The sequence below is a fragment of the Artemia franciscana genome, chromosome 9 (assembly GCF_032884065.1).
Source record: "Artemia franciscana chromosome 9, ASM3288406v1, whole genome shotgun sequence".
Classification (NCBI taxonomy): domain Eukaryota; kingdom Metazoa; phylum Arthropoda; class Branchiopoda; order Anostraca; family Artemiidae; genus Artemia; species Artemia franciscana.
The window spans coordinates 31379288-31400077 of NC_088871.1; the positions used below are offsets into that span (position 1 = coordinate 31379288).

At 35.2% G+C, this 20790-nt stretch overlaps 1 protein-coding gene across 6 annotated transcripts in view; it reads left to right on the top strand.

The window, feature by feature from the left end:
- Nucleotides 1-20790, top strand: part of LOC136031270 (protein draper-like) — a 237994-nt gene that overhangs the window by 55458 nt on the left and 161746 nt on the right. For all 6 annotated transcript variants that reach the window (XM_065710702.1, XM_065710704.1, XM_065710706.1 and 3 more), the window contains exon 3: nucleotides 6980-7106. In XM_065710702.1, the coding sequence (XP_065566774.1) occupies nucleotides 6980-7106 (127 nt within the window). The remainder of the gene's footprint in view (nucleotides 1-6979; nucleotides 7107-20790) is intronic.

Below are 20790 nucleotides of genomic sequence, written 5' to 3' on the forward strand. Positions count from 1 at the left end.
AAACAAAACAATATCAGACTTACAGAGACTATATTGTAAGGAAAGTAATTTAGGGGAATCTGAATCTGCATTTTTCTAAACCAAAACATAAATATGAAATAATCCTCCGTCATTAATTTGGACATGCACTATCAGTAATGAAATTTTTTTGAAACTGTAGAATTCATGGCATTGTTTCAAAACAAATAGCGATTACTCTGTTTTGTACTCAACCAATACTTCTTTGCAACCTTTATCAAAAGTATAATGGGTTTGGGAACTTTATTTTCAAGTTGTAACACTTAACATGAATGTAGTTAGATAGTACTCTGAATCCAAACCACCCCTTTGAGATCGGAAAGCGCTCGAACCTGGAAAAAAAAATCTGTTATCTAAACTTTGTAATATATTAAATACCAGAAAATAGATTATAAATTTACAGATAATTGATAATAGATTATCAGTTTATAGATGTAACGTAAGTTCGGCTTAAAAAAAAAAGGAACAAGATGATTTATTGTTGAATCCGTTTAAATAAGAAACATTTAGATCTGAAACATAAGATATGAAACATTTAGAAAAGAAACATAAACATTCAGATAAAAAACATAAGATATGAAACATTTCGATAAACATAAGAAACATTAGATAAGCTATTGGTTGATTTGGGGCAAATCATGTATCGAGAAAAACTGTGACTGTCAAATCTACCCCCAAATAAACAAGCTTGAGAATCTTGCGGGACCAGCTTTAGGTTCGTGAATTTTGCCCTTCCTCATCAAGAAAGGACCGAAGTTCAAGTCAACAGCGTTCAGGCTGGTTTACTATTTGTTATTGGTTTTTATTCAGAACCTCCAAGCATGGCTTGTTTGGAAATGCTTACAATTTGATGGTGAAGAATAATGTTTGATTCTTATCCCTGCGCTGAATTAAGTAATTCCATTCCCTTGGGAATGGATAATCTTGTAAGCCTGTAAAGGGGGAAATCTATCTGTTGTGTCGTCGTCAATGACAGGGTCTTTCAATTGTTTCGGACTAAAGGCCTACATGTGTCAGCAAGGGAATCCAGAAGCATAAATATGATTATCAGGGTTAATAAAAGATAATTAGTCTGCCTTTCGGTTTGAGGTTGAACTAATGGCTTTCTAGGACTTGGTTCCTATTTAAATGTAACTTAGAAGGTTTAGACCAATGATTTAGTACAGTCCCAAAATCAATTGTTAGATGTAGTTGTTAATTAATTCTAATTATATGAAGTGCGCTTGCTTATCAATTGGGTTTTTACAAATTTTTACGATTTTTACAAATCTTGCGAGTCAATTCGCCTTTTTTTGAATTGTTGCCAGTCACCTACTACTACTACTAGTACAACTACGAGGAAGTCACCGCAGCACCAAGCCTCCAGAGTTCAACACAGCTGCGCACGCTCCTCCTCCATCCCAAACTATTCAAAGCCTCCGCCTTTGATCACTCACAGGAAGTTCCCATTTTCCTTAAATCTTTCCTTACGACATCATCCCGCACCAACTGAGGATAACCTGCTTTCATTTCAGCCCTAGACGGTTGGCCGAGAAGTACAATCTTTGGCAATCTGTCATCCTTCATCCGCAGAATGTGCCCTAGCCATCTCAATCTTTCTCTCATTATAGCCCTAGAAAGAGGGATTAAACCACACTTTTCGTACAGCCTACCGTTTCAAATACGGTCTTTCAGTCGGGTACCCAAAACAATCCGTAAACGATTTCTCTGGAAAACATCTGGTAAATCTTTCTCCGCTTTTCATAGCGCCCATGTTTCAAAATCATATTTGACTGTTGTCATCACTGTAGCTTCTAATATTCTAATCATGGTTTGCAGACATATCTTTGTATTCTTCCAAGCATTTTTCAACTGTGAAAAAAACACCCTGGACCTTGGCTATTCTACTTTTAGTATCTTCAACCCACTGTCTTTACTAATAATACTACCAAGTTAAGTGAAGTTGTTCACTTGATCGATCTTTTCGTCACCCAACGCCACCTTTTCATATTCACTTATTTCTAGCCTTTGCGACTTGGTCTTCTTAACACCAATTTCCAAACCTATTCTTGCACAGAGTACTCATAAAGCCTCTAAAAGTGTATTCGTTTTGTTCGCAGTTTCATCTAGGATGCTATATTTATCAGCATAATTAAAGTACAGGAATTTTTTTCTTCCCCATTTGATTCTGTGTTCTCCCATTGCCTTTCCTGTACTGCTTATGACAAAGTCGATCCGAATCATCGATTTAAATGGGGATAGAACAGAATCATGTTTAACTTCTGATTTAATATGAAACCAGCTACAAACCTCATTTCCTACCTTAGCTGCAGTAGTGTTATTCCCGTGTAAATAACTGACAGAAAACTAAATAGTAAACTAAAAGCCGACACTTAAATTCCTGGAAATCTTAGAAAAACCACAACATCTCGCATTTTGTGCCGGGGATAGAGATATTCAATTTTAATGAAACTTACTCAGAAAGTGTGGATCTTGTTTTTTGATTAAATAGAGCAGGATTTTCTTTTTAAAGTTCTGGAAAGGACAGTCCCTAAAAGTGTTCTAGTATACTTGGAAAAAAAAATCGGAAAACGCTAAGAATCAGCTCAAAGGAATTATTGAAGCAATTTGATTACGCCACCCACTTTGATTGACAAGCTCGCCGACAGGAGGGATGTAAAATTTTACTGGCTTTTCCCGTCAAATTTCGCAATCAAGTTACAAATCCCCAACATCTTTCGGTGATGACTACGCCTTTGGGAGAATTCCCTAATGAGCCCTTTTTCTTTGTGGCGGCCAACCAACCCTAAGGCTCGCAAAATAATTTTGAATTTTCGTTTCTCCTTAATGTTACCCTACTTTTTAATTTTTATGGGGGGGGGGGTCTTGTTTACCAAAGCTCCTTTATTAAATCCTGAGTGCAGGTATGGACAGGAATACTTAAAATTGTTCAGTAGTGTTTCTTTTAATGTTTTAGTCAAAATAAAACCATATGCAAATTTCACCACGATTGGGTCCCCAATTCGTTGGCGTTTTGACCTGTTGGAATTATTATATTTATCTATTCGTGTCATCAAAAAAACAACAACGGAAAACCTCCGCCAGAGTGTGTTATCGTTAGATTTAAAGCAATACGAGTAGAAGGTAAAAGTAAGTGACCTAGCTGTGCCTCTTAAAAGCAACCTGAGCTGACCCGCTCTCGGGAAGACGGTCCCTAAACTAATATTATCTGGATATCTGTCAGCAGGGGTTGTCGGGCCGAAATTTGATGGGATTAAGGTGTACATTCTAAACCTACTTTTTTTTGGAGAGAGGGTAGTAGGGCCTGATCCGACCTTTGCAAAGGAGAAAAAGGAAAGGGACTTTAAAATTTTATCATTGTGACATCTAGAAAAAAGGGATGTAAATGTTAACCAAAATTGGTAGTAAGGAATAGTAAATGTGGTAGCTTTACCTCTTGAGGATCCATACCCATTTTAGCCTCTCAAGGGGAGAAGGTCTCTAGATTCATATTATAATCACCCTTCTTTGGGAACAGGCCTCACGTTCAACATTGCTGATTGTATTCGTTTGTAAATGCTTCGTGCCACTTATAGGCAATGCGAACCACTATCTTTCAAACAGAAAGATTTTCATTAGATCTTATTAACAAAAATCAAATTCAGGCGAGTGTAACAAGCTTTGTACACTGGGGGCGCGGGTGGATTTTAACTAAACTTGGTAGGAAGTAAAAGTAAATGTCCTAGATCTATATTTTAGTGATTTGTTCCGATTCAAAGCATAGGGGGGACGAGTTCCTAAATCTATCATTTTTTGTTTACAAGAAGAGGTTGTCAGGTCTTAAAAAATGATATTAAATTAACCTCCTAGCTTTAATATTAAATAAACCCCCTAGCTTTGTTTGCTATAAGTTTATATCTTATCAGTCCAATCTGCTAGAGGGGGTCCGAAATTCTTTAATCGGGACAATTACTAGAAGGGGAGTTGGATCTTCACGGAACTTGGGGAGCAAGAGCTTTCCTAGTTAAACTGTTTGAAAAGGAGACTCGATCTAAATTCTATTGGAAGTGAGGGGGGAGGGTGTTCTCAAGTTCCTGTCATTAGAATAATAACCCGAAGGATTTACTGGATCTCAAACAATTCAGTCAGAAATTACAAATCGGGCACTATTTTGACGTTCTGAAAGTCTACCAACATCAACAGAAAATGTCTACTTACTCTCAAAGTGAGTGGGGTTCGATATTTGTCAACGCGTCTTTCGGAATAATTTTAGTTGAAAGTAAGAGCTGTACCGTAGTAGATCTTTTTCTGCCGAGGGTGGTAGACTTTCAGAACGTCTATCACAATGGGACATAAAATTTGTAGACAAAGAGAAGTAAAAACTGATGTCCAAGGTGTTGTGCTAACTATGAGCCTACCTTGGCAAGATGTAACACCTAATTTCCTAGGTTTATTTTTCTGGTGCTTACCTCTGTTGCATGAGGAGGTGGTTATGGGTACCTAAATTCTAGTTACAGTGGAATCTACCCAAAGAGATTGTTCGGTATCTGCCAAAATTAGTTCGGTACCTACCAAATTAGTTGGTAACTACCGACGGTATCTAAGTTTTTTTCATAACTTTTAAAAATGCTTATTATTTTAATTAAACGGCCCTTGTGTAGTTCTTAAAGAATTGGGACAAAAAGTCTAAATTTAGCTTAAAGAGCGAGGTATTGTGGAGGGGGGCAACCCCTTCCCTTCATATACATAATAATTTTTGTTCGTTTTGAAGTTTTGATGTTGCTCCTTATTTTTGATTGAAAAAATTTTTTTTCTTTATTTAATATGAAAATATAAAACGAGTATAAATAAAGTAAAATAATAAATCATGCTGCAAAAGAAAAAAATACTAACAATGAGAAATCAAACCTAAACTGATCTGAAGTAATGATTAAAGATTAAGTTAAAGTGAAAATTTACAATAATTAACACAAGCAAGAGCGGGTTACCACCCCCTCCAACTCCATTAGAAATGAAAAATACTGGGTATAGTTGCTTAGTTGCTTAAGTATAGTTAAGTGAATAGCTCAAACGATGAATATTTTATTCCATAAAGGACAGCATTAACGCTGTCAAATATATAAGTAAATTTGTTCAGCTGGGATGAGGTGGGGAGTGCTAATAAGAAAATAAATAGCCTTATATTAAAATACAGGAAATGAATGGAGAAAATTGCAAAATTCTCGACTTTTCTGAAAGGAGCCCTCAGATTCAAGTTTTTAGAGCCAAAGTATATTCAAGCAATCAGAATAACATTATCTATATATATATATATATATATATATATATATATATATATATATATATATATATTAAATAAATGATACTAAGCGTGCAAAGGCCGTGAAAAAAAGAAATGATGAATTACATTAATTTTGCGTAGTTAGAGTCTGTTTCATCACTCCAAAGAATAATTCGGCAAACGTGAACTTCTAGGATGGAATCTGCCATAGATGATAACTCATGCTTATCTAGTCGCGTGCTGGTTGAAAGGATTTAGATAACTAGAAATTAGCTCATTCATCACATGCATTCTAATGTAAACAATGGGATAGACCAGTAGAAAATCAAAAGGAAATGGCCTAAGTATCTTGAATTTGAGGGACTACTGATTATGAATAATCCCGACACCTGCCATGACGTTCTAGGGCAGTAATTTTGTAAACTTTACGTCATTATTATTTCCCAAACGTCGATGGCAAGTAATCTTGCTTAACAGACAAGTAAACCTACACTGTCAATGGTCGCTGGCGAATTGATGAACAAAATAGTATTACTCTATCAAATTCGCAAATTAACAATTCATGTGAAGAATGTGCTGCAAGTTGCTGTTATAGTGTTTCTGTGGTCCCTCCAACACAGCAAACACTGTTGAGGGAATTTGTTCTTACAAGTAAAACTGGTAAGAATTATTGAGAATTTATATGAAATTTAAATCAAGTACTTTTATCTTATTAGTCAAGTATCATTGAATACATGTAATTCTGTATACCCGTTGGTGGGCTTTCTTTTTTTACGAATTTTCCAATTTCATAAACTTACTGGAAATATTACAATGGCGATTTAAATGGCCTAGATACTTGCAAACCATAAATTGTTACCGATTTAGTTTAATTATTATTCCTGGTAATTTATTGAACCATGAATGTAGTTAATGTGCAGTTAAGTGTACATATTTAAATATCAATGAATATTTCAGTTGCCTTGTTTTTTAGAACAATGTCTCCAAGCAAGATATGTTAAATTTAAAGATGGCAGTGTAAGCTCCTGGTTACTGCACTTACTTGCCTACCACTATGGGGTTGTTTCTTGCTTCAACAGTTTCTTATATAGGCTTATCTAGTCATACCAACCTTCGAAAATTATAATCATAGGACTCTACCGTTTGCTATTTTACCCTCTTACCACGGTCAACTCATTGCTTATAGTCTGCCGAGTTGAACATCTGGGAGTTGAAATAGGAAGCATCTGAAGAGTTTCATCTGTGTAATAATTCATGACGTCACTTAACCATGTTAACCAAAATTTTGAGGTAAAATATTGGAACCACCCCTATGTAAGAAATGGGATAAATTTTGTTTATGCTCTTGGTAGTTGTTTTTTTGCAGTGGTTTATTTTTAATACTGTATATCTCGACATTCGATTAAATGGTTTTGAAAGTAAATAAGAAAGTAAATAAGAAAAAATAAAACTAAATAATGACAAAATAAATAATAAATCAATATAATTGATAAGTAAAAAAATAAATAAGAAAGTAAAAATAAAATGAGGCTATTCTACAGTTCATCACAGGAAATCCTGATAAACAAGGATTTTGAAAAGGAAATTCTTGGCTGAAGCTATTGAAATAAATAGGTACTAACAAGAAAAAAATGGTATATGTTTTGACTTATGTGAAATTTATGTTACAACGCGTTGTAATGATTCAACCTTTTGTTTTAGGTACGCCGTTAACGTTAAAGTATCTTACCTCCAACCTTATCAAGTTCGTACTTATACTGCCTGCTTTGCTGTTCCGCCATGGTGTTCCAAATATACCGTAGCACACAAAGTGGCTTATAAAACAGAGGTAACTTTTTTAATCTAGAATAAAATGAAAAACCAACGACGACTCCATAGTTAAAAGTTATAAGCCCCACATTTAGAAAGCTTAGGAATCCAATATTGTCCTTCGAAAAGTTGCTTTGGTTTCCAGAATACTCAATTTATGCTCAAATATCTGTAATATATCAAAGTGTTTGACTGAAAGTAGTTTTGCTGTGCTTCCAATGCAACTTTTTATCGTGAATCCGGAAAGAGCTAGCATTTTTCTATTGCCAACGATTTTATATTTTTTTGTTGGGGGGGGGGGGAGGGGGCATTTCGGAAAAGGAACATGTTCGAAAACTCTATATCTAGGCAAGTTCATTTACTACCCTAAAACAAAGGTACATTTTTCTGATTACTTTGCTAAGTAGAAGATGAACACACCACCTGGTGTTGCTGTAGAGTTTATGATGATGAAGCTGTTGATGAAGTTGATGAAGCTGTAGACTTTATAAAAGCTGATAATTAGATACATCTAGATATTTTATAAATGTTACGTTTCTTTTTTTTTGCTAAGGAATCAGGAAGACTAATTTTTGACATCCCTAAAAGCTAAAAGCTGACATCCCTAATTTTTGACCTCCCTAAAGAAATTAGTAAAACTGGGATATAGTTTTGTTACTAAGCACTGCTATGATTGGTGCCACTATAATTAATCGAAAATCGTTGATATTATACTGTTCATGTTAAGATACTTTTTCGATAATCCAAGAAACTGTAAAAAGAGAATTTCTATTAGCAATCTGTTTTTTCAAACAAAACTGCAGAAAACACAGGGTTTGTCACCATAACGTTGAGAGTTTCATATTTTTCCAGAGAAGGATAGTCACAGATGTGTTATTATTATTTTTTCCTAGGGTGAACATATTGAACCAGTCTTCGTAGAATGTCTGAAGAGGACTCGTTCTACTGAACATCTAAGGTTCTTGTGTCATTTTGAAATCCCAAAAGAGCGTGTTTGACTATTTTTTGCTGCAAAACAACATCTATTAGTGGAAACTATGTAAAAAAAAGGAGTGAACTGTTCCGAATATGGCACAATGACGAGTTGCTGCGTGTATCACATTACGCCTAGGAATATTTCTCAGATTACAAAATCACGATTTTATTTTAAAAGATATTGAAGAGCTACAGTTTTTTTGTAACATTAAATAAAAAAAACAAGTTTTTTTTAAATGAAAGTAAGGAGCGACATTAAAACTTAAAACGAACAGAAATTACTCCGTATATGAAATGGGCTTTTCCTCCTCGACACCCCGCTCCTTATGCTAAAGTTTTTTATTGTTTTAAAAAGTAGAGTTGCGAGAAAGAATCAAACTTTAGCGCAAGGAGCGGGGTGTCGAGGAGGAAAAGCCCCTTTCATATACGGAGTAATTTCTGTCCGTTTTAAGTTTTAATGTCGCTCCTTACTTTCATTTAAAAAAACTTGTTTTTTTTATTTAATTTCTGAAAGTTTTTTAATTAATGCATGTCTGATTTTGGCTCTCCGTACATAAATTATTAAAATGAAATTTGTATATTAATTCTTTTTTTGGCTAAATGGCTTTCTCTTAGTTTTGATCAGACGATTTTGAGAAATAAGGGGTGGGGAAGGAGGTCTTGTTGCCCTCCAATTTTTCGGTTACTTAAAAAGGCAACTAGATCTTTTATTTTTAACGAACGTTTTTATTAGTAAAAAAAAATACGTAACTTAAGAATTAACTTACGTAACAAACTTTTATATTCTTATATTTTTGATTATATATATGAGGGGGTTGGTCCCCTCGTTAATACCTCGCTCTTCACACTAAATCTTGTTTTATCCCAATTCTTTAAGAATGACCCCTGAATCAGAAAGGCCGTAGAATAAATAGTTGAAATTATTTAAAAAATTTTTAGCATAAAGAGTGAAGTGTTTATCTCCTCCTAAATACCTCGCTCTTTATGCTAAAGTATTTTTAGAACCCCTCATATGCGTAATAATCTCTGTTCCTTTTTAAGTTTTAATGCTTCTCCTTACTTTCAATTGAAAAAACTTTTTCATGTTTATATTTTCATTGTTTTTTTTATAGTAATGCTAGAAAGTCCTGCGCCCTTTTCATTGAATTTCTCTTCCCCCATGAAATATTCATTCAAGGAAAGATCCTCCCATATAGCCCCCTCCCCTGAACCCCACACCCAAACCAAAAAAATCCCCCTGATAACGTCGGTACACTTCCCAGTAACCATTACTGTATGTAAACATTGGTCAAAGTTTGTAACTTGCAGCCCCTCCCCCAGGGACTGTGGGGGGTAAGTCATCCCCAAAGACATAGTTATTATGGTTTTCGACTATGCGGAATAAAATGGTTTTCTCAAAATTTTGATCCGTTGACTTTGGGAAAAAAATGAGCGTGGGAGGGGGCCTAGGTGCCCTCCAATTTTATTGGTCACTTAAATAGGGCACTAGAACTTTTCATTTCCGTTAGAATGAGCCCTCTTGCAACACTCTAGGACCACTTGGTCGATACGATGACCCCTGGGAAAAAAAAAAAAAACAAAACAAATAAACACGCACCCGTGATTTGTCTTCTGGCAAAAAATACGAAATTCCACATTTTTGTAGATTGGACCTTGAAATTTTTTCTATAGGGTTCTCTGATACGCTGAATGCGATGGTGTAATTTTCGTTAAGATCCTATGACTTTTAGGGGGTGTTCCCCCCTATTTTCCAAAACAAGGCAAATTTTCTCAGGCTCGTAACTTTTGATGACAAAGACTAAATTTGATGAAACTTATATATTTTTTAAATCAGCATAAAAATCCGATTCTTTTGATATATCTTTTAGCATCGAAATTCCGTTTTTTAGAGTTTCGTTTACTATTGAGCCGGGTCGCTCCTTACTACAGTACGTTACCACGAACTGTTTGATTCAAGAGTTTGAAAAATCGATTGCGAACGACCCTTGTAATTAGCTATAATCTACTCATATAAGCTTCATATGCGAAGACCATGATGCTTATTCAAGATGTTGTTTTTCTTTTGTCTGTCGTATGTTGTTTGCAAGCTTTTAATGTAATAATTACCTTGTCGTTTAAAATTTATCCTGCTTTTACACATTTCATTAAATTAGCGTATGCTCCCTGGTAATAATACTTCTCTTCATAAAATTCTTGTCTTTCTGTTAAACATTTTTTCCTCCCTAAAAGCTTTTTGTTTTGTAGTAGTGCATTTGGGAGACCATAAAATATCACTTAGCTGAACAGATGAAAGTATAATTTATCTAATGCAAGTTCAAAACACTGACTGTAGCTAGAATTTCTAAATGGGTTCCATTTTTGTTCCCTGTCCTTATTTGTAATAGTTTTGAGCTGGATTTGGAAGTACCCTCAGCAATTGTTCCCTTTTTCCTTCAGCCGATCCAATAAGAGTATCGATTTTGTGTAAAAAATATTTGCACTGTGAAAAACAGTCTTCAAAACTAGAATAAATTACTTTCTCGGCAAAATTCACAACTTTTTTGTTTCTCGAATGCGTAGTGAGTATTTGCGAATATTTTGTTTCAAAACGTATTTCGGTTTTGGAGGTGTTTCTTACATCAATTCTCAATATTCCCCAAAAAACTCGAACAAAAAATTTTGATTACAACTTATACTTGAAAAGAATCTACCTTTATCCCAAGTTTTAAGATTTATTAAGATTAAAGATAGCTGTCGAAAATTTTGGCATTAGTCAATATGCGTGATTTCCGAAAATGAGAAGGGATTCAGTACCTGTGCAGGAATCGTTCTATTTTTTGAGCAACTTAACTATGAAACAAAAAAATTTGATAACAACTTATACTTGAAAAGAATCTACCTTTATCCCAAAGTTTAGGATTTATTAAGATTAAAGATAGCTGTCGTTTTCCACTATCATAAAGGCATTGAAAGGGAAAGTGGTATTCATGCCTTTTGTGAAAGTGTTACTGACAGCCAGTGAAAACCATTCTTTCTCGAGTAAAACCAGAATTCCACATTATTCTCTGTTCAAATTTGAGACGGTTGGTCTCAGAGACAGAGGGCCTAAATTTAAGGCGAATGGCTAAAATAGCGAAAATAGAACTTGCAAATTCATCCTCCTGAGAAACCATAATTTTAAATTTTGAACAAAATCGTTATTGATTAATGCAGTTAACAACAATTGCTTTTAGATTGCTTCATAGTTGTATTCCAAATTTACAAGTCTCGTGTTTTGATTAGCTCCTGTTTTTTATGGCACTTGGTATTAACCAAGTGACATATAGCAATCTCAAATTCTGTCGGTCTGTCTGTCGGTCGGTCGGTCCCGGTTTTGCTACTTTAGGCACTTCCAGGTAAGCTAGGACGATGAAATTTGGCAAACATATCAGGGACCGGACCAGATTAAATTAGAAATAGTCTTTTTCCCGATTTGACCATATGGGGGGGGGAGTGGAGGGCCCATTAATTCGGAAAAATAGAAAAAATGAAGTATTTTTAACTTACGAACGCTTGATCAGATCTTAATGAAATTTGATGTTTAGAAGGATGTCGTGTCTCAGAGCTGTTATTTTAAATGCCGACCGGATCTGGTGACTTTGGGGGGAGTTGGGAGGGGAAAACCTAAAATCTTGGAAAACACTTAGAGTGGAGGGATTGGGATGAAACTTGGTGGGAAAAACAAGCACAAGTCCTAGATACATGATTGACATAACCGGAACGGATCCGTTCTCTTTTGGGTAGTTGGGGGGGGGGGGGGTAATTCTGAAAAATTAGAAAAAATGAGGTATTTTTAACTTACGAATGGGTAATCAGATCTCAATGAAATTTGATATTTAGAAGGATATCGTGTCTCAAAGCTCTTATTTTCAATCCCGACCTGATCTGATGACATTGGGGGGAGTTTGGGGGGAAGGAGCCTAAAATCATGTAAAACGCTTATATTGGAGGGATCGGAATGAAACTTGGTGGGAAAAATAAGCAGAAGTCTTAGATACGTGATTTACATAATTGGAACGGATCCGCTCTATTAAGGGGGGGGGGGGTTAATTCTGAAAAATAAAAAAATGACGTATTTTTAACTTACGAAGGAGTGATCGGATCTTCATGAAACTTCATATTTAGAAGGACCTTGTAACTCAGATCTCTTATTTTAAATCTTAACCGGATCCAGCGTCATTGGGGGGGGGCAGTTGGGGGGACCGGAAATCTTAGAAAATACATAAAGCGGAGAGATCAGGATGAAACTGGATGGGAAGAATAAAAACCTGTCTAAGATACGTAACTGACATAACCGGACCGGATCTGCTCTCTTTGGTGGAGTTGGGGGGGGGGGGTAATTTGTAAAAATAAGGTATTTGTAACTTACGAAATTGTGACCAGAGCTTAATGAAATTTGATATTTAGAAGGATCTTGTGCTTTAAAGCTCTAATTTTGTATTCCGACCAGATCCTGTGACATTGGGGGGAGTTTGAGGAGGAAACCGGAATTCTTGGAAAATGTGAAAATTGGGGTATTTTTATCTCAGGAATAGGTGATCGGATCTTAATGAAATTTGATATTTAGAAGGAATTCATGTCTCAGAGCTCTTATTTCAAATCCCGACCAGTTCTTTTGACATTGGGGGGAGTTGGAGGGGGAAATCATGGAAAACACTGGGAGTGGAGGAATCGGGATGAAGTTTGGTGGATGGAATAAGCAAATGTCCTTGATACGTGATTGACGTAACCGTACTGGATTCGCTCTCTTTGGAGGAGTTTTGGGGAGGGGTTCAGTGGTTTGGCGAGTTTGGTGCTTCTGGACGTGCTAGGACGATGAAAATTGGTGGGCGTGTCAGGGAGCTGCACAAATTGACTTGATAAAGTCGTTTTCCCAGATTCGACCATCTGGGGGGGCTAAAGGGAGAGGAAAAATTAGAAAAAATGAAGTATTTATAACTTATGAGTCGGTGATCAGATCTTAATGAATTTTGATATTTAGAAGGACATCATGACTCAGAGCTCTTATTTTAAATCCTGACCGGCATTAAGGCTCTTATTTTCCTTTTAAATCAATCTATTGATTCATAGAATTTTGTTAGAGCTCATACCATATGAGCTCTTGGCTTTTAGCTCTTCTTACCTCGTCACAAGTGCCATATGAGCTCTTAGCTCTTGTTTTTTCCTTTTTTAAACGATCTGTTATAGCCCGTCGCGAAAATAGGTATAGCCTGTCGCGATCCAGTAGGAGCGACCAAGCAAAGCCTGGTTTTCAGGTTTCTTGGAAATATTAAGCAAACAAAAAGGACAACAAGTTTTGAATTATATCACTATTTATAAGTTAATTCTTGTTTCCCTGGGGTTAGCCAAACGTCTTCATACGTCTTTGCCCCGCCCTTCCAAAATGTGACCTTGTAAATAACAAGGTCACAAGGTATTTTTTATGTGTCTATATATTTTATATTTCTTAATCAATCAGTCTATGGAAATATTGTGTAAATGCTTTTAATGGGAGCATAACACCCTCATTTTTTTTACGGGACTTTAAAGGTAGATAAATTCAATCATTCATTGTAGGTGCTAGGAAAGAATTTACGGTTGACACTTTTTTTAAGAGCAAATAACCGATGGTTTATTTTTTGATATTTTGGAAGTTGAATTGAGTTTGCTTGAACCCTATCCTTTTTTTACTTGTAGCGACAGAAAAAGGAAACAACATCTTAGGAATTTCGCTCTCGAAACTTTTGTTTTTATCTCGATATTTGCTTGTTGGGAAATTGCTGTATGTGTTTTCTGAAGCTTCTTTTATATTTTGCTTACTGCTCAACAAATCCAATTATCAAAAAAGCTTTGAATTAGTAATGATTAGGGGGCTTTGTTTTATAGTGTAGCAATTACATGATTTGGCCCGAGCGAAGCGAAAAGAAAATGTGGTTAGAACACAGAGCAAAATTATATGGAATGAAGGAACGTTTGTTATTCAGCATATGTGAATCTGAAGGATAAACAGGAGAGAGGAATTGGTTTTATGTCTGTGGCACGTGTAAAATTACACAAGATGACAAATGACTCCGAATAACTAAAGAAAAAGGCAAGGAACAAGAAACGGCAAAAATCACATTGAATTGTCCAAGAAAATGTGACATAAAACTAAAAAGATAATACAGTAATTATGCTTTTGCCTAATTAAGGTAATAATGTAAGGAAATACAATGGAATAAGGAGCGTTTTATTTTATCACATGTAAAGGATAAACAAGAAAGAGGAATTAAAAATTCATGCCATAATTTCTTAGTTCAACTGGAATGGCTGTTTTGTCACCCTATGACAAAATTAAATATAAAAAAACTTAGTTTTTTAAACTGAAAGTAAGGAGCGATATTAAAACTTAAAACGGACAGAAATTACTCCGTATATGAAATGGGTTGTCCTCCCCGCAATCCCTCGCTCTTTACGCTAAAGTTTTTCATTGTTTTAAAAAGTAGAATTGTGGCAAAGAGTCAAACTTTAGCGTAAAGAGCGTGGGACTGCGGAGGGGACAACCCATTTCATATACGGAGTAATTTCTGTTCGTTTTAAGTTTTAATGTCGCTCCTTACTTTCAGTTAAAAAAACTAGTTTTTTTTATTTAATCACAACAAGTCTCAAATGAAAATAACGGACAAATAAGTCTGCAGTTAGAATATTAGCGTAAAGAGCGGGGCGTAGAGGAGGGGACAGCCCCTTTTATATACGGAATAATTTTTGTTCGTTTTAAGTTTTATGTCGCTTCTTACTTTCAGTTTAAAAAAAAAACTTTTTTTTATTTAATTTCTTAACCTTTTTGAATTAATGCAGGTTTTGATTTTGGCTCACCGTACATGAATAATTAAAACGGAATTTGCATATGTATTTTTACTTTTTTTGGCTAAATGGCTTTTTCAAAGTGTTGATCTGACAATATTTAGAAAAAAGGGGCAGGGGAGGGAGCCTAGTTGCCCTCCAATTTTTCGGTTACTTAAATAGGTCATTAAAAGTTTTTATTTTATTTACGAATATTTTTATTAGTAATAAATATACGTAACTTACAAATTAACTTGCGTAACGAACTTCTATATTCGTATATTTTTATTCGTATATGAGGGGGTTTGCCCCCTCATCAATGTCTGGCTCTTTACGCTAAAGTTCGAATTTTGTTCCTATTTTTTAAGAATTACCCCTGAATACAAAGACTGTTTAAATAGAATAAATAGCTCTCTTGAAACTACTAAAAATTGTTAAGCGTAAAGAGCCAGGTATTGAGGAGGGGACGAACCCCGTCATATACGTAATAATTCCTGTTTGCTTTAAGTTTTAATGTTGCTCCCTATTTTCTTTGAAAAAAACTTGTTTTTTATTTAATTTCTCATTGTTTTTTTTTTAAATAATGCGCGAAAATCTAGCGCCCCCCTTCATGGAAATTCTCTTCCCCCATGATAAATTCCTACGTTGAAAAATTCTCTTACGTAACCCCCTCCTCCCGACCCCCAAAACACCAGAAAAAAAATCCCCCCGAAAACGTCAGTATACTTCCAAATAACCAAAACTATGTGTAAATAACGGGCAAATTTCGTAACTTGCAGCCCTCCCCCCAGGCTCCAAGGGGGATTAAGTCGTCCTCAAAGACATAGTTATTAGATTTTTCGACTATGTTGAACAAAATGGATGTCTCAAAATTTTGATCCGGTCACTTTGGGAAAAAATGAGCATGAGAGGGGGCCTAGTTGCCCTCCAATTTTCACTTAAAAATGGCACTAGAACTTTTAATCTCCGTTAAAATTAGCCCTCTTGCAACATTCTAGGACCACTGGGTCGATACGATCACTCCTGAAAAAAAAACAAAAAAAAAACAAGTAAACACATCCGTGATCTTTCTTCTTGCAAAAAAAATAAAAAAAAATACAAAATTCCACGTTGTGGCAGATAGGAGATTGAAATCTCTACAGTAGGGTTTTCTGATACGCTAAATCTGATGGTGTGATTTTCATTAAGATTCTATGACTTTTAGGAGCCCCTTTTTCGAAAATAAGACAAATTTTAAGGGCTCTTAGCTTTTGATGGGTAAAACTAAACTTGACGAAAATTATATATTTAAAATTAGTATAAAGATCCAATTTTTTTTCATGTATATATTGGTATCGAAATTCCGTTTTTTAGAGTTTCGCTTACTATTGAGCCGAGTCCCTCCTTACTACAGTTCGTTACAACGAACTGTTTGATTGGTATTCTTTAAAAAATCCCTGATCGATCATTAGTCGAAAGATGAGCACCACGCCTATGTGTATGAAGTTAGGGGTGAGAGGATTGCTCCTCGAGGACTCCACTTTCGACCCTCCAACATTACAATTCAGCCAAATGACTTTAATGTTCTTGTAAAAATCAAACGCTATTCGTGAAATTTGTACTTTATGTGCTCTAATCTTGGATATTCGTTGTTAGATCTTAGGGATGTTCGAAGAATAACTATAGTTCATTCTTGTTCGTCCATTAAGTTGTTCCTGAGAGATCTTGGTTCAAAAGAAAGCTTTGTGGGTGGGCAGTTGAAAGGAAGTCAAGGGTCTTGCCAGGGGTCCTTCAATCCTGTAGATTGAAAATCATTAGTATGACTTTGATTCCAACAAAGTTTAGTGTGTTGGCCTTTCTGTTAAAATATATCTGAGTCAAAAATCTATAGTATTATTGCCAGTTGAAAAATCTGGAGCTATGCCCCTGGGATTGCGCGTACCATATCGCTCATGAGGCACATTTCTTGAACACTTTTCTGATATGATTGGAAGGGCTTCAGGCACCTTTTCAGTCACGTTTTTCCTACAAAAAGAGCAGTACAACTTTGAATTTGCAATTAATTGACCTCTGTTTCTGGATCTCTTAACCATCTTACTCGTAATTCCTCTTTCTTGCAAGCAAGATGAGGTAATGTTTCTTTACACAGAAGCCGTATAATCGAGAAAAAGATCTAGTGATTTCCGTAAAGTTTACTCAAAACCTCACATTTCTTTAAAATGAGAACTGGCTTATGACAGTGTTATTGATGAACTAAATTTCAAAGGGTTAAGCTGAAGCCGCATGTTAAAATTATTGCTAATGGTTAAGTTATTCTCTACAGTGAGTTTCATGCGCTGAACTGCGTTCGGTTGTGTTCTGCTTCTGCTTTGTCATTGTGAGATTGTATGTACGAAATTTTGTAGGGTTGAGTTTCCTGTGTTTGAATATTTTTGACCTTCAATTGAAGACCCGAATGCAATTTTAGAAGCCTGGTTCTTTGTCCCTCCATTTAAGAATATAAACTGGAAAGTTTAATACCAGGAATTTGGTCAATGGTGTCTGATCCATCTTTGCGTGGCCTAAGGTAGTAAACCCTGTACTATGCTAAAACCCAGGGCGTTGATATTCTAAAAAACAAGACAAAACACAAGTCAGAAAAGACTAAAAAGTTTATCGATAATTATATAATATCGATGATAAAACGTTTATTAAATTATTTGAGAATTAATTAATTAACAACAAAAAGAGTAAATTGTCCATCAATGATATCTAAAATGTGGGCTTCTGAAGATGTTAAGATATGCTTCTGAAGAAACAATACGGATGAATCGAGGTCACACATTATTTGTCAGTGTTTCACAGATAAACTGTCAACTTCAAATAGACGGACAAATAAACAGCTTAGTGTTTCTATTTGGTTGGTAAATATTTAAAGCTACCTTCCCCATGTTTTAAAAAAAGATATTTTGGGCTAGGAGGCTTGTCAATCAATCAATCATTTTATTAATACTAAAACACAATAACAAACGTAAAAACGTTATTCGGCCCAAGAAGCTTTGCCTGTGAATGACCACACTTTTGACTTGCAATTATTATGAAACTATTTCTTTAAGTGTTTTAGTCCTTAAATTTTGCATGGCCAGTGGCGTCATTAACTTGTACTAGATTTTGTGTCAGTATAAATGAAGAGCTTTATGGACAGTTTTCCTTTAAGAGTCCCAGCACTACTTACGATTTCTTTTTCTAGTTGTTTTACCCATTAGGGCTAAACAGTAGTTATTATCTTGTTCTTGAATAGTTTTTTCGAAAATAATACTCAATTATTTCCCTCTTTTTAGCCAATACTATGAACTTTGTCCTTTGACTAAAATCTGAAAAATAAATTTGGTTCTGTTTTTTTTACCCTTCCCTCATTTTGGATGTCAATTCAATTTAAAGAGTTACTGGAACGGGTGATTTGATTTCTGTCGGATTTGATTTATCATGTTGGACTTTCATTTCCGTAGAAAAAGGATATTTTTCTAAAATATATCACATTTGTTTTGGTTATGTACTGTTTTTGGTGCCTGCTGTGCGAATGAACGAAACTTTGCTGGAGGTATTCAAAATCGAATGAGAAAAGCTTACAACCCCGTATCATCGCCATTAACCCACTTGGAAAAATTCTAGTCCCCTCACTGTTAATGCTCTGACCAATTCACACATATAATCTGAGAGTTTTCGGGTAAAAAGACCTTTTTGGTTGATTCGTTCATCGAAAAAATCGGTTTCTTGGACATCTTTAAAAAAGGCCTTTAATACCCTGTCATCTAAGATTGTGGATTAATGTATTTATGATATTAAATTCATTTTTACGACTTTTGATAAATAAGGGGGCTTTTAACTCCGAATTATAAATTTTGCTCTTTTGTCTTTGCTGTTCCCTTATTTCAAGTTTCGTTTGAACATAACGGGGCGATGAAACGAGTGACTTAATATATCCCCTCTGAAATGAAATCATATTAGAATTGATTTGGATCGCTTTGACGTGTCTTCTTTCAGTTGCGGGTCTTTTGAGATCTGCTTAGCAAAGCATGTTTTCGTTCTTTGAAATTGCAATCCATTTATGCAAAGAAACTGACTCAGCGTGAAAATACGAAAATCGTCGTCCAATTTGATTTGTACGACTCCCTTCCCGTTTAGAGAAAATTATCATTTTCCTGCCCACTAACCGTAAACTAGATCGGTTTACAAAGACAGCATAGAAATTGAAAAGACAAAATCGGTGGCAGATATGGGTAATGAAGACCCTAATATTGAAGTGGAATAGGTTATTTCTCTTAGGAACCCAGAGCAGGGGAATTTTACGTCTGTTCATGCGTTTTCGTTGCAGTCATCCTGTTTGGGAAAACTTGTGGCTTAAAATTGTGTATACTTCATGGTCTTGAGGTTCAAACCTTCATCTTTCTTAAAAAGCTTCATTTATAATCAAGACGGTTAGTAATTAATGGTTAAAATAAAGAAGGTTATTGGAGTTTTTTCGAATTCCTCACTTAAAGTAGGTCTACTCATGATTGTAAACCTCTTGTCGGGTAACTTGAGCTCAGTAAATATCTACTGTTATCAAGTAATTTAGTTCCTTGGCATGGTTTACATGGTTTTAAGTCGCTCTTGGGTGACAGTGATTGAAATATTGTTTTTTTTTGCGAAATTTAGTGTTGTGTGTTCCCTTTGCTGAATTTAAGCAAAGTTTGATGTTAACTCTGCTCTTTACTTCCACTCACAGTTTTTTTCAAATAGTGCTCTTATCTAGTCTTGAACTTGCTGTTTAAAGGGGTGAGTTGTTCACTGCATGTCGGTTTTAGACCTCTGTTTCAAAAAGTTCTGATATGTCTTAAATTGTATTGTCAAGTAAAGTTTTTTTTTGGTACTTATCTATTAGCCAGTACACTCTCGAGAATTTGGATCTATAAAATCAGACAATATCCGGTTTATTGCTGTTTGAATACGGAGACAATTAGCTTCGGTTCAGTGAAAAACTACATTGTAGCTATAATTAATAAATATTTTTAGTTGGTATTTTGGTTAGGTTAGGCTACCTTTTGCATGCAGCCCCGCCATACTCAACCCCCAACCTTCATAATGTGCAGATATACAGCCCAAATTATATATATCCTATCTATCTTCCAAGCGTTTCAGTTGTTTCAACGCCGTACCTGTAGATCCAAATTCTGTGTGTACCGGCTAACAGATATATACCGTTTGCTTGGGTAGAATCAGCCTGCTATGAGACAAATCACCGTTGAATATTTTTGAATGTGCAGCTTTTGCTCTTTTTTTCATGACCTGAAAGTACACATGTTTTTCGTATCGTATTCATTGATTGTACCAGTAAAAAAAGTATTTTTTTTTTATTTTTTTTTATCAAACTCTACAAAAGTGTCTCATAATCCAAATCTGCCTGTATAAATGATATCACCTGTTTTTTGGATAATTTAGGATTTAGTAGACTTCTTAGGCGTTTAAAGTTAGGCCACTTGTTTAATATATGGCACACACTCGAGAATTTGGATCTACAGCTCAGACAATAACCGGTTCAGTATACGAAGAAAATTGGCTTAGGTTGAGTTGAATATTTAGTATATAGAGATGGTTGGCTGGGTTAGGTATTTAATATAATATGCTCTGTGTGCCCTCTCCCTACAATAGTTTTCATAATTTTGTTATTAAAGTATTGTATTTTATCTTATTTTTGTATATTCTATTAGTATTAACCTAACTAATTCTGGAGCGTGTACCATGTAATACGCAAGTACCAAAGTTAGTTTTAAAAGTGTTTGAAGTTAAGTTATGTAAATGTTAGTCCCAGAGTAGGCCGATTTAGTTGCGCTAGAAGATTCCCAGATGAGCATCGTGTCTTGAGTTGCTAGTACACTCCGATTAGCCAAGTTAAAATCAATATGAGAAGC